The sequence below is a fragment of the Rhinolophus ferrumequinum genome, chromosome 16, assembly GCF_004115265.2.
Source record: "Rhinolophus ferrumequinum isolate MPI-CBG mRhiFer1 chromosome 16, mRhiFer1_v1.p, whole genome shotgun sequence".
NCBI lineage: Eukaryota > Metazoa > Chordata > Mammalia > Chiroptera > Rhinolophidae > Rhinolophus > Rhinolophus ferrumequinum.
The window spans coordinates 63,616,292-63,630,445 of record NC_046299.1 but is presented as its reverse complement, the minus strand read 5'-3'; the positions used below and the strand labels follow the sequence as shown (position 1 = coordinate 63,630,445).

At 42.3% G+C, this 14,154-nt stretch overlaps 1 protein-coding gene across 1 annotated transcript in view; it reads left to right on the top strand.

Moving 5' to 3' along the window:
* The window catches only part of VSTM4 (V-set and transmembrane domain containing 4), a 102,364-nt gene extending 91,613 nt beyond the window's left edge, over positions 1-10,751 (top strand). Inside the window, exon 8 of the mRNA XM_033131414.1 lies at positions 9,403-10,751. Within this exon, the coding sequence (XP_032987305.1) occupies positions 9,403-9,528 (126 nt within the window). The 3' untranslated portion in view covers positions 9,529-10,751. The remainder of the gene's footprint in view (positions 1-9,402) is intronic.
* Positions 10,752-14,154: the final 3,403 nt, after the last annotated feature.

Sequence of the window (14,154 nt, the reverse complement as noted above, 5' to 3'; positions counted from 1 at the left end):
CTGTGAAATAGGTACTATGATAAGTCTCACTTTACAGATGAGGAAATGGAGGCACAGAGAAACTGAGGAACTTGCCCAACGTCACACAGCTAGTAAAGGGCAGTCTTTCTGTCTCCGAGAGTCCATGCTCTTCGGTACCACTAGACAGAGGCTTGCCCAGTCAGACGAATCTAAGAGAGTTAAAGCTTGCAGGTGATTAGAAGACTAAGAGTGTTCAAGATTGAGGATTCTCAGAGCGGACTCCTACATAGAAATAGATAACCAAACACTCTTGTTCTCAGCATAAACATTCTCTTGAATAACATTGCCAGTAAAAGTACTTTTGGAAGACAGCTGGGAAAACATCCATCTGCGGTCCATGGGGAAGAGCAAATGAGTGGCTGCTTTCCATCACAAAGCTATCACTGCGCCTCTAGGAAAGTTTCATGTATCAGGACGCTCCCCAGGAGCATTACCTATAATCACATTTTAGCTTCCAAAACACACGTCGGTGAAATCGAGAGACATCTATCTCTCTGATGACTTGTAAAGCCTTGAGCCTTTGTGTGCATGGCTTTAGCAAGTTCTACAGTTGGTCACCGCGATCTGTCCTCAGAACACTTGGCTAGGGCTATGTGACTTTCTGTCCTGTCACTTTCATTCTGGGAAGACACTGTGCTGAGCACCCTTTGATTTCTCCAGACTTAAAAGTGTCATGTGAATTTGCTCTGCTCAAGATTCCCAAGTGACTTCATCCAACCCAAGGTGCCAATAAACCTGGAGAGGACTTTGAGACCTTCATCTCCATCCCGGATGTCTCCTGAGTTCTAGATCCTTTCGAACCTATCCAAAGTTCTGGAGAACACTGAGTTGTTTTTGGCCCTTAGGCACTGGGTAAGCATGGGGAGCCTGGGCAGATACACTCCCACGGATCATAGCTGTCTGAAGCAACAGAGGCAGTGGGTGTTTGGGCCTCAGAGCGCACCTGTGTCCCCATGTGCTGTGACTGAGGGTCCTGGTCTTTCGACCTTGGCTCAGATTGTCAAGACACGCCTGCATCAGAGTCACAGCTCCATGCTGGATTTGGGGAGTGCTGCCGATTCCAGCCCTCACCTCTGAGGGAAGATTCTGGTATCAGTTATGCTGCGAGAACCAGAGGTCCCAGTGGACCAATGAACTCAGCTCCAAGGAGATGGAGAGAGTAGACTTGACATGTGGCTCCGGGGGTTACCTCAGAAAATTCCCCTGGACTTCTCTGTTCTGCTCCATATACACTTAGCTCCATATTTCCACCTGTCCAGCGGGCACGTCTAATCAAGAGTCTGTTGCCACGTCACACACAGCCTGGCCCAAGCAGAGCCTGCACCCTTTTAGCTCCATCCCATGCTGGTCAGAGGCACACCTGCTCCTTTCTTGGAGACTAAGAATCTTGGGGGGATGAGACAGTAGAGAGAAGCTAGGGGTCCCCTGTAGGCATTTTTCATGGGATTCTCTCCTTCCCCTTCATTGCCCATTCCAATGAGTAACACCTCCATGTATCTGCTCTCCATGTATCTTAGGTTCACCTGGGTGCCAGGCATTCACAACACAGCCTTGGGCACTTGTCAGGGCTCGACGTGTCCCGTGAGCTGCATGTGGATCCCAAGCAGGACAGCCTGGCTCCGAGTCCAGACTTCACCTAGCCATAGCTGCATGACCTTGAGCAGATTACCTGCCTGTTAAAGCCTGTTTCGTCATCTGGGAAGTGGGCCTGGCCACTGGACCCCCCTCACAGGGCTGCTATGAGGACTGAATGAGATGGTGCAGATGAGGTCACATTTGCTGAGTGCTGATCTCAGAAGGACCAATTCTCAACCACCACACTCTTCTACCTCCCAAAGTCACCTTTGGGTTGTGTCCTCTGTGTCTCTTTTGTTCATTTTGATTCTTTATTTTCATATAACTTGCACCTCAGGGAACTCGACTTCTTCATAATATGTTTAAATATAAATAAGTATTCTAGTTGGCAGGCCTGTGGAACTCAAAACAAGTCAAGTTCACATCCAAGGCATGTTGATTCCAACAGGACCGATGGGGACCACAACATAATTTTCTTTCCTGAGTTTGGACCGATTGAGGTCCCTCCATCAAATACAGCTTCACTGAATATACAGCCTCCCCCTTCTCCGTGGCCATAGTGCTAAATGTGTGGACGCTGTGAAGTTAGAGTTTGTTTTACCAGGTACTGCCCTGTTGAATAAAAAATGAGCACTTATCTTGAAGGGGGAAGAGGAAGTCTGCCCTCGATAGTATGTAATTCTCTCTTGGGTAAATAGATTCCTGATAGTGCAACTCTAGTAGAACTGCAACCACATTTTTAAACTCTAAGGTGACGTTAGCATAAACATCCCATGTCCTAGTTATTGATCTGTTGCTGTGATAATGCTATTACCCAATTGAACTTCTGACATTGGAGAACTTGCAGTGGCTGCAATTGCATTTTTCTTTTATTCCTGCAACTTAATTCAACTTGTGCATCCAACTGTGATTGCTATAAAAAAAGTGTTGTTTTGCAGGAGTCTGCATAGAATGTTAAATCTCTCTCTCTCTCTCTTTCTCTCTCTCTCTCTGTGTGAACTTTTTCTTGAATCCTGGAAACACACCTATAAAATGAAATACTCAGAAACTACCAGTTAGGAGATTGAAGAGGAAGGGTATTCCTAAGAGGTGCACAGCTTCTGAATCTTTTCCAGTTTCAGCCCCATCAAGTAAATCATTACTGTAGATATACTTTCCATAACCAATATTCTAAAACTGGACAGGAAAGGGTTTAAATAAGAAATGGAGGTCCAGCCCGAAGACTGTCATCTGCTGTTGCAGTGTCTCACCACTGGCAGAACAGATGGATGGGGGTGGAAGACATGGCATTTCAAACTCTGAAACTTATGTAGAGTCTTCCAGAGGTCCCATCACTGCATTAGAAAACTGGTCTTTGCAATACTGTTTTCCTACTTCTTCTGAGGGGATTGAATGGGGCTCAGCGGCCATCAGTGAGCACTTGAGTTCAAGTCTACGACCAGTGAGGTCCTTAAGGACAGTGAAAAGGCAATTACTGGACCACCAGTACCTCCTAAGATGGCCAAAACACAAAATACTGCCAGTACCAAGTGCTGGCAAGTATGCAGAGACGTTAAAACGCTCAGACATAGCTGCTGGGAGGGAAGAACAGTGCAGACGCTCTGGACAAATAGTTTGGCGGTTTCTTAGAAAGTTAAGCATATACTTTCCATATCACTCGGCAAGCCCACTCCTGGATGTTTACCCTGAAAGCATCTTGCAGAGACCTACACATGAATATCTATAGCAACTCTATTTATAACTGTCCCAAACTTGAAGCAACCCAAATGTCCCTCAGTAGGTTAGTGGATAAGCAAACTGAGGTGTGCAGTGCGCCACCAAATACTCCTCAGCAATCAGGAGGAAACCATTGACACAACTTGGATGAATGTGGAGAATTACACTGAGAGAAAAAAGCCAATCTCAAAAGATGACATACTGTGTGGTTCCTTTCATATGACATTCTCTAAGAGACAAACCCATAGTGACAAAATACAGATCAGGGAGTGCCTGGGGGTAGGGTCGGAGGGAAGATGTAACCACGGAGGGTACAGGAGAGGGATGGAACTGGTCTGTGTCCTGTCCTGGCAATGCTCACAAATTCGTATGTGTATTAAAATGCATACAATTATCCACCTAAAAAAAAATCACTTCTAGTGCATGTTATTTAAGAAAATTAAAGTTAAAAAAAAATTAAATCCTCTTTTTGTTACTGGAAGACGTAGCAGGAGGCATGAGTAGAAATGTAATCTTCAGGTTGGGGTGCACAGTGTCAAGTCAAGCCATGAGGGGCAGGGCAGCGGGGGTGACATAGACAAATGGATGATATTTTAATTGATCCTATAGAGAGAAAGCGATGACACCAAAGCATTTACTCAGTGTACATGTGTTTAGCATCTTCTATAGGGTAGGCACTGTGGTGCCAAAATCATTACATATGACATTTCATTGAAATCCTCATTTTCATCAACAAGATGGATCCCTGAAGGCCAATGATGGAACTGGCCCAAGGTCACACAGCTGACATTTGAACTGAGATCCAAATTCCTCTTGCACCCATGCTCTGAAGTCAGCTGCAGGATGAGGCCTCAGGACCTCTCTTCTCACCTTCTTTTTATGAATGCTTCCATTGAACCGAGAATTAGATGAATATTCTTTTATTCCAGACTTTCTTTGATGCGTTAACATGTGTCTGTATCTGAACCCCCATCTCCTCTTGCTCATGGAATCCCCCTGCAGACTAAGGAGTGAATTCTCCCTGGCTGGGAGAAAACGTATGAAAAGTGAGATTAAAGGTACATAAATCAATGGGGTTTAGAACTTACAAGATATCAAGCAGTTGAACCCAAGTACCAGGCCTTTATTGAAGGAGTAGAAAGAGAAACTGACCAGAGGTCTCTTCGGACTGGTGAAAAGGAAAAGAAAGTAAAACTAAATAGTCCTGGGAAAGAGGAAATGGCGAAGTTGCTACTCACATGTTTAGAAACTTCTGGGCTTTATCCAAAGGACCCTTCTAGCCGCTGCAGCAGTAGGTCCACATCTGCTGTCTGTTCCTTCCCCCTGCTGCCTTCCAGTGAATAGAGCTACATCAGATAGAAGTGTCAGGCTCATGTCTGAGGCCCGGAAATCCTACTGTGAGCAGTTTCCTTTGTGTGTTGGTAGAACGTAACGCTGTTGTAAGAGTGTGCACAGCCAGTCAGGAGTATTTAAGTTTGTGGTCCTGAGTGCTAATGCCCCGTACATTTCTGTACTTCCTGCACCCCAAGAGCAGGGTAGGGCTTGAAGATGGCCATTTTGAGGGCCAGCAGATGGCAAGGAACTAACAAGAGCTTTTTGATTCGTCTTCAGAGACCACTTGCTCTACTCCAGTCCTTGAATTGCCTTAGCTTAAACCCAGTATGGGCTGGAATTGTCAAGATTTCAGACATCACTGGGAATCTCCGTGGGATCTTGCAGCAGGGCCCTCGCCCTGTTTCTGCTCCGTTTCAATCGCTTTAACCTTTACATTCTGCTCCTTCCAGTTTTAGAGTCTTACCTAGTCTTACTGATGTGCTAAAACTTTCCTCTAAGCTACTTCTTAATGCACCTAAATCTTCTACTAAAACATTGGTGCAAAGAAGGGTGACATGGTGACAACTGGTAGGAATCTACACGTGCCCCTTTTCTGCTGGCCGTTAGGGATTGATTTCCAGTTAAACAAGCTGGGAATGTAATTAAGCACATGGTTGATGGCACCAGCCAGTGTGCATGCCAGGAAACAATAGGTTCTGTGAAGGTGCTGAGGACTGGTGTTATGCATCTTCTGTTGGAAACTGTATACACTTCACAACTCGGAGCCTCCTGTGTGCTGCCTCATATCTTCAATCAAATTATTATATCCCAGAAATATGCATAAGGGAAATGATTCTACACATTTTATGGGGGGGTTGGTGCTTGTAGCAGTAATTGAAGTACCTTTCCACTTATGAAAGTACTAATTTTATTTGTTTTTATTGCTTTTCTAGATGCAATTATTTATTTAGTGTGCTTTGGCTTTATTAAATTATGTTTACTATAGGAACATCATAAAAATGTATGAAAACAACACACCAGCCAAGCCAGCCTGGTGACCTGTATTGAGAAAGCCAGTGTTATTTTTCATATCCAAACGTAATGGAATAACTTACGAATAAACAGATAATCTACACTAGAAAACAATGCAATTTCAAGGTAATGTAATAAAGCACCTGGACAATATGATTTCATAAATCTTGGCTCTAAAATTTACATGAGTTGGGTTTTCATGTTTATCTGAGGACACATGACATTTCTAAATGGAATCATTATAATGTGAAATGTAATTAAACTGAAGGCAAGATGTAAAGGGGAGTTTTGTTGGCTTCTGAGATATGAATGGCTGAGAAGCAATGTAGACTTTTGGTGTCGAAAGACAAAAAGGAGGGACTCATCCCTATAAATGTCCCTGACTTTGAAGTTCTAAAATGGCTGGACAGTCTGTGGTGGTCGCTTGGCATTCTTGACTCGAAGGCATTCTGACATTCTCTTTCTCTCTTGCTCCCCTTTCCTATTATGATGTTTCACGTCAAAATAAAAGGGCTTTTGGATTTTCACATTCTTTTTAAGAAACTTAAATTGGATGCACATGGATTATTTGTCCTGAATTTTGGTGTGATAACCAAGGTATAAGCACAAAAGAGCAAAAATCAAAACAAAAAACAGCACAACTGAAGCCACAAAACAAAAACAGCACTGCTTAAATGAAAGTCATGTGTCTTTTATGACTATGAATTAGTGACTGACTTTTATTTTTCTAACTATGAATTTAAAATTAATGAAAGTGTTGTTTAAATGCATGTGCCTACCATAAAATTCCAAAGGTATCAACAGATGTATGCCATAAAAGGGGCAGTCTCCTTCCAGTCATCCAGTTTACTTCCCCAGAGGGAACCATGGATACCAGGTTCTTGATTTTCCAAGCAGGTTCCAAGGATTTTCCAAACATATAAATATATACACATATATTTACTCACATGCACACCTATTTACACAAATGATAAAACATACAGTCCACATAGCGCTCCATCATTCCTTTTGAAGACTGTAGTGCATACTCCACTGAATGAATTCACCAGTTTCCCATTGATGTTCATATAGCAGTTTCCAGATTTCTGCTTGTACCAATAAACACTTTCACCAACAATATACAGGAAGATCTGTTTCTTTCTATTTTGTATGGCAATTTTTAAAATAATTTTTATTAAATTTATTGGGGTGACATTGGTTAGTAAAATTATAAAGGTTTCAAGTGTACAATTCTATAATACATCATGTACTCACCACCCAGAGTCAGTTCTCCTTCCATCACCGTATATTTGACCCCCTTTACCCTTTTCTACCTCCCATCTCCCCTCTTTCCCTCTGGTAACCACTCCACTCTTGGCTTTGTCTATGAGGTTTTGGTTGGTTGGTTGTCTTGTTTGTTTGTTGCTTTCAGTTTTATATTCCACATATGAGTAAAATCGATGGTTCTCGACTTTTTCTGTCTGACTTATTTCCCTTAGCATGACAATTTTTAAAAACAAATCATTAAAGTATAGTTGGCATACATATTGTATCACTTTCAGGTGTACAGCACAGTGATTTGACATTTATATGTCTTACAGTGTGATCACCACAATAAGTCTAGTAACCATCTGTCACTGCAAATTCATTACAATATTATTGACCATATTCCCTGTGCTGTACATTACATCACTATGACTTATTTATTTTATAACTGCAAATTTGTACTTCTTATTCCCCTTCACCTTTTTCACCCACCCACCCCCAACCCCCTCTCTTCTGGCAACTATCAATTTGTTCTTCTAAAAGACAAAAACTGATGTCTAAGTTTGATTTAAAATCATGATTTTCTTGCTATGACGGAGGCTGACTCGCATTTCATGTGTCAGAGACATTTGTATGTACTGTCCCGTGAACTCACTGCTGTTTGTTGTTCTTTGCTTAATTTCTGATGGATTGTTGGCCATTATCTTTTTTGAATTGTAAGACCCTTTGATATGATACAAATATTTTCCCCATTTTTTCAATTGTCCTTGAATTTTATTTAGAGAATATTTTGCCATGTATAGAATGAAAATGTCCATATCTTTTCTTTATTGCTTCTGGATTTTGTATCATACTTTAAAATACATTCCATATGCTGAGATTATTTTTTTAGAATTTTGCCATATATATATACTCATTTGTCAGTACCACAGTATTTTAATGATTGCTGCTTTATATTTTTAGTACCACTAGTGTTGAATCACCAAGTATTTATTTCAATGATAAATTCCTTAATCACGGTAAGAAAATAAACTTCTATGACTACTTTATTCAAGAATATTTTAACAAAAAATGTTTTTAAATTTTATTAGATGCCTTTCCAGTATCTATGAAGATAACAATATGATTTTTTATCTACTACTATTATGAATTATATTAAGAGATTTTCCTAATATTGAAGCGTCTTTGCATTCCTGAAATAAAATCAAATTAGCATGATTACCTAATTTTTAATGTGCTTCTTCATTCTCTCTGAGTAAATTTGATTTAAAATTTATATTAATAAATGAGATTGTTCTTAAATATGTGAAGTTTTTCCTCTGTTTTTAATACACTGGATCAGTTTAATTACATTGGAATTATCTGTTCCTTAAAGACATTTTTTTTTTAGAAATTCTCTGCCTGGGCACCATCAAATTAGTACTTTCTGGTTGTTTTGAGAGAGAGCTTTTGGATAGTATTTTCCCTCCGTCCCTTCCCTCCCTCCTTCTTTCATTTTCTTTCTTTCCTTTTCTTTTTTTTTTTATGGTAATTAATACATTCATATTTTTTGGAGTTGACATTTATTGTTTATATTTTTCTGGCACATTCCCCTTTTTATCCTGTACGTAATTCAAATTTTTTTTTGCAATAAATTGACCAAAGTACTTTTTCTATTTTGAATTTTTTTCTTTATTTACATTATATTCCCATTCTCATTTCTTATTTTATTCAATTTTGTTTTTTCCATTTTTATCTTGATTAATGTATTTTTCAGTTCATTTATTTTATTGGTATTTTCCAAGCACAAGCTTTGGATGTTTTTATTAATTAGACTGGGTTTTTTTGTTTGTTTGTTTTCTGATACATACAGTCTGGTTTTAATTTTATTGGTCCTTTTTTCTGCTTTTCTTTCATTTGTTTTGTTCTTTTTTCTAACTTCTGCAGTTGGATGTTTGATCCATTTAATTCATATTGTTTAATGTAAACTATTGTTTATTATAAATATTTAAGTCTATGCTTTTTCTCTGAGTGCTGTGTTTTTTAATTCTGGCAAGTAATATTTCTTTATCATTATTTTCAATATATGCTGAAATTTTAGTTTCATACAGATGAAGTCATTTTAAAATTTTTCTAGATGGTAGCATTCCAATTTTATTATTAATTTCTAGGATTTTTTGCTCCTGTCTCTATTTTTTCCTTTTGATCAGAGACTGTTGCATTATTTTTACTTTTCAGATGAAAATTTGCTTTGTAGCCTAATGTTCAATCATTCTTTTGTTAGTTTCTATGTTGACTTGAAAATAAATCATAGTGTTTGTGTGCAGGGCCTAGTGTTCTTTATAAGATGATGAGATCTAATTATTATATGAGTGCGATTTTATATATTCTTGTAAGTTTTTTGTCCATTTGTTCCCCTTTGAATCCCTGCCATGCAATGCAAATGCATGCCCGATGAGTGGATGTACAATGCAGCACTCCCCGTGGTCAGCTAGACTTGTGTTGTGTTTTGTCTTATAGCCGAAGATTGCTGAGGAGAACTTGACCTACGCCGAGCTGGAGCTGATCAAACCCCACCAGGCTGCCAAAGGCATCCCCACCAGCACCGTCTACGCCCAGATACTTTTTGAGGAGAACAAGATGTAATGCCGCATCTTCTTCCGTGGTCCTATTTAATACATGCCCCCACCCCAGTTATTTATGAAACCTTATTTTTGTATTTTCACTTGTGCCTTCTGTGTGGTGGGGAGTCCCTCCCCTGTGGCATTCCAGGTGCCTTTGGAGAGGTACTAGGCTCTTCTCTGCAAAAGAGCAGGGGCCACAACCCTGGACCAATATTCCGGGGCAAGGTTTTCCTGGGTCTGAGCCCTGAAGGGTGAGGACTCTGATTGAGAGCATCCAAGGAGATTATCTGCTGAGCCAAACCCCTTCATGTTTTCCTCTTCTTTCTCTGGGTTTTAATTTTTTTTATCTTAATTTTAATCTACTCTTTTTGTATCTGTGATATCAAGCTCATAGCATATAGCTAGAGGAAATGCCATTGTAGGCCAACATGTGAGATGGTAGATAATACAAATTGGTTTTCAAGGATCAGATAACACTGCTAGAGCACCCAGAGCAGAGCAAAACAATACTCAAGATAGCATCTCTTGTTTTAAATAGATGCATCAACCCTGGTGATTTAAGGGCAGAGAGGCACATTTGGGGAAGTCTAAAGGGACAGCAACTGTCTCTGAAAACCACAGTGCCTGTCTCCCCTCCTCCACCCATGATCATCCAAGACCATAGGACAAGTAGAGCTCCATGCCAAACGGCTCCCACCCCTTGGGCAGCGTGGACATATGACTGACATAGAAACTTACATTCTCCAAGAAGTTCTTACTCATCCTTTTCCAAAGGAGCAGTGGGGGTTTGCCATCAATGACACACTGGAGGAAGTGGGCCTTTTGGAAGTGTGCCAAGGTTGCCACCTCCCACTGAATGTCCACTCGTGTGAGAGCAGAGTCTTTTGGTTGGTTCCCCCAGGGTAGGAGAGTAGGAAGTCCTAGCCGAGCTGGAAAAGTGTGTCCTAAAGACCCTACTGTTGCAAAGTGCCTTGGCCAACTCAACTTTGCATGTGAATTCTAATGGATTTGGGTGGGCGTCTGGCAGGGATGTGTTGCATACACATACGTGAGGAAGTTGCTCTGTGGACCTGTAATGACATCCAGGACCTCAGTGAAGACGGATCCATTCTTGAAAAGGGCCATCTTGTCAACTGTGTTGTTAAGGACACTTCTTTCTGTGTGAGTACCCTCTGGCACACTACAAAAATTGTTTGGTGTTGTAATGGACCATGTATATGCAGTAAATTATATATTTTGAACACAGCCTTGAGTGTGAGTTGTGTCCCTCTGTAGAACCATGTGAGTTGAACTTGGTCAAGATTCGTATCCCCTAATTGTCTAAGACTCATGTTTATATAAAGGTGACTTAACCTCTTAAAATTGGTTAATGACTACTGTAAGATTCTGGACATTATAAATTACTACACAAATACACTGTGTTAACATTCATGCTAAAGCCAGTTTGCGTTTTCAAAATGAAAACTTTCGTAGATAAGGCTCTCACTGCAGTAAGTTTAAAATATAAACACTTGTCCATGAACTTAGCTGTATAGTATCATTCCTAAAGACCCTTGTAGCTTGTGAGTGCCTCTTATGGTTTATTGGAAAGAGTCCAAATTGAAATCAGGTAATGATTTTCCAGAAGCAAAAATAGCCTGACTTTACAAACAGGAAGTCATTTTCTCTGGCCTACACCTACATCTCATTCCTTCCCTCTCTGCTAGATTGCAAAGATAGTTAATAGACCATGCAGCTTTTGAGGAAGAAAGACCAGTTGGAAGAACTCACTGGAGCTTGCCTGAGCATCTCTTTAGGAAGGAGACTCTGGTTAGCATCCCATTCACATCGTAACTCTCACAGGCACCATGTATGTGATCACGGCAATGTTCCAGAACACGGTTATATGGTGTTTTGAGGAAGGGGGGCAATTTCTTGGTTTGCAGCCCCCCAGCTTAGGGGGGCATTAAAGCATCATAATTTTGTTAGCTCACAGGGCAACAAGAAACAGCCAAATACTTGTTGGGATGACAGTGACATGAGATACTTCATAGTTTTCGGTGCATAGTCATCTGAGTCACCCCACATGTCAATAAGCCTAAGGACTCACTTGGATAAAACATTAAACCAGGTGGTGCTTTTGGGACTGTTCACGGGCTTGTCATCACTCAGCCCTGCTATAGGGACTGCCGCCTAAGCTGGACTAAGAGCCGTGTGGGCTAGTGGGGCCCTGGGGGTGCCAGGTGGGAGTGGAGAGTGGGGCATGTGAAGGGGAGACGGTGGGAGAAGGCAATGGGGTAGGAGGCCCCCAAGCCTCTGCAGAACTGGCTTGAACTTCAATCACCCCCAAGCCCACCACTTTAAATTCAGTGGGAGCTTAGGGCCATCACACATGGAAATGAATACACTCACTAAGAACACAAGCTTTGAAGAGCTGGTAGCTGTAAGGTGGTCTAACAAGTCTATTAAGTTCAGGTTCTTTCTCCAAAACTCTGGTGATAGCTGCACAAACGCACTGAGATGTGCAAATGGGGGACCTGCTGCCATAGGGCATAAAAGGAAGCTGCAAGACCATCTATCTCCTCCTGAAAATGCTTCCCGCTTCCCGAGGGAACCGTGGGGGCTGTTGGCAACACCGAAGTCATGCTTGTCCTACTATGAGCTCCAGAAGCAAACCGAGCAAGCTCTGCTCAGAGCTGGAAGCAATGGATGACTTGGACCCAGTGCTTCTTTAGGATGATAAATCTTGACGTTAGTCATTGTAAACTTAAAAAATGGGTCTACTCGTTCATTCTCTGTCAAATACACCACTAAGCATGTGTTGATATTTCTAAGGGTAAGTAAAGGGAAACATCATTCAAATAGAAATTAGGAAAAATTTTTCACTTTGATTTTACTATAAGGCAACTATGAAACAGCTGTATATAAGCAGTTTTCCAGACGCGCGATGGAGCGTACATTGAAATGAAGTTAAAACGAATAAGGGCCACTTGCTCAGAATGCAATGGCTCTTGCAGGCAGAGTATAGGTACTGTCAGGTTTGCTGGTGAATTTTGGCCGAGGCCATGCAGGGCATGGAATCACTGCAGGAAGCAAGGGGGTGAAAAGGGGTATCCCCAAGCCCTTGTGTGAGGGAAGGGTTGGGATTTCTTTCATATCACCTCTTCATTAAAGCATCATAATTTTGTTAGCTCACAGGGCAACAAGAAACAGCCAAATACTTGTTGGGATGACAGTGACATGAGATACTTCATAGTTTTCGGTGCATAGTCATCTGAGTCACCCCACATGTCAATAAGCCTAAGGACTCACTTGGATAAAACATTAAACCAGGTGGTGCTTTTGGGACTGTTCACGGGCTTGTCATCACTCAGCCCTGCTATAGGGACTGCCGCCTAAGCTGGACTAAGGATGGGGCTCATGGTCCAGGCCACAGAAATGTCCAGAGCGTGCATGAGGCCCCTTCTGGCTCACCAGAATCTTTGGGAGGAAGAAACTCCCACGTTGGGCACCTAAGCTGGGATGCCACACATCAGATTTGCCTGTAGCAAAGTCTTGTGAGAGAATGAAGTAGACGCTGAGAGAGAAGCAGAGAGGAGAATGTCCTGAAGCACAGACCCCAGCCCCTCAACCCCCAGACTGTTCTCTTTCCTGCACATCTTCTTTTGACTCAATACACTACCCCATTTCTACTACCTAAATCCTGGTTTTGTTCAAGCTAGTCAGGTTGCCACAAAGAGAATCCTGACTAGAGCAGTGTGCATCAAAGTGGCTTCCCAACATGGGAAGAGAAGAATTGCCCAGAGTGTCCCCCCCAAAGAGCCCACTTACATCCCAAACCTGAACTTGCAGCCACAAGCTCCAGCTACATTCTGTACCTTCTGTGTGGGCCTCCTGGGTTCTGAAGACACCGTCTCAATGTAAAGAGACTGTCAGGCTTCAGGTCTCGTGCTCTCGTAAGGGAGTGGCCCTCGGGTTGGGTGGGGACAACAGCAGACCTGGAGCAGTACCGATTGGCACTGGCAGCAGTGAGGGGCGGTTCGGGTGGAGACACAAATAAGCCCTGTCCATGGATGTTGGAGGGAGCCTTTCTGCGCTGGCCCTTACGTTTAGACTGGCTTCCACATAGAACATGATGTCATTCCAGCATCCTGACCGGGGTCAGAAGGGACTCAGCTCTGTGACATTTGGAGCCTCATGGGGGGGATGTTGATCCCCCATCCCGCCCCCACCCCACACACTGGTCAGAAGCTGGTCACTGGGATGGAAAACAGAGAAGAAATCCATGGTTTAGAGGATCTGCCTTCAGCGTGAACATGCTGAGCTTGAGCTGCAGTGAGATGTCCGGATGGCTAGGAGAGAAGTGCTCTTGAGCTTGAGCTTGTGCTCGAATCACCTGGACCTTGTTAAACTGTGGATTCTGGTCAGGAAGTCTGGGTAGGGTCTGGCAGTCTGTGTTCCTAACAAGCTCCCAGGGACCTCCCCAGGCGACACTTTGAGTGACAAGGAGGGAAATTGGGGTGTCCTTAGATATAGGTCACAGCTGAAGCCCTGGTAGTGAACAAAATCCCCAGGGAGAGGGGATCCAACGGGAAGGAAGGTGCCCAGGCCTGAGTGGGGGGCAGCTGCCTCTGGCAGGTCTAGAAGCAGGCGAGGAGCCTGAAGAAGA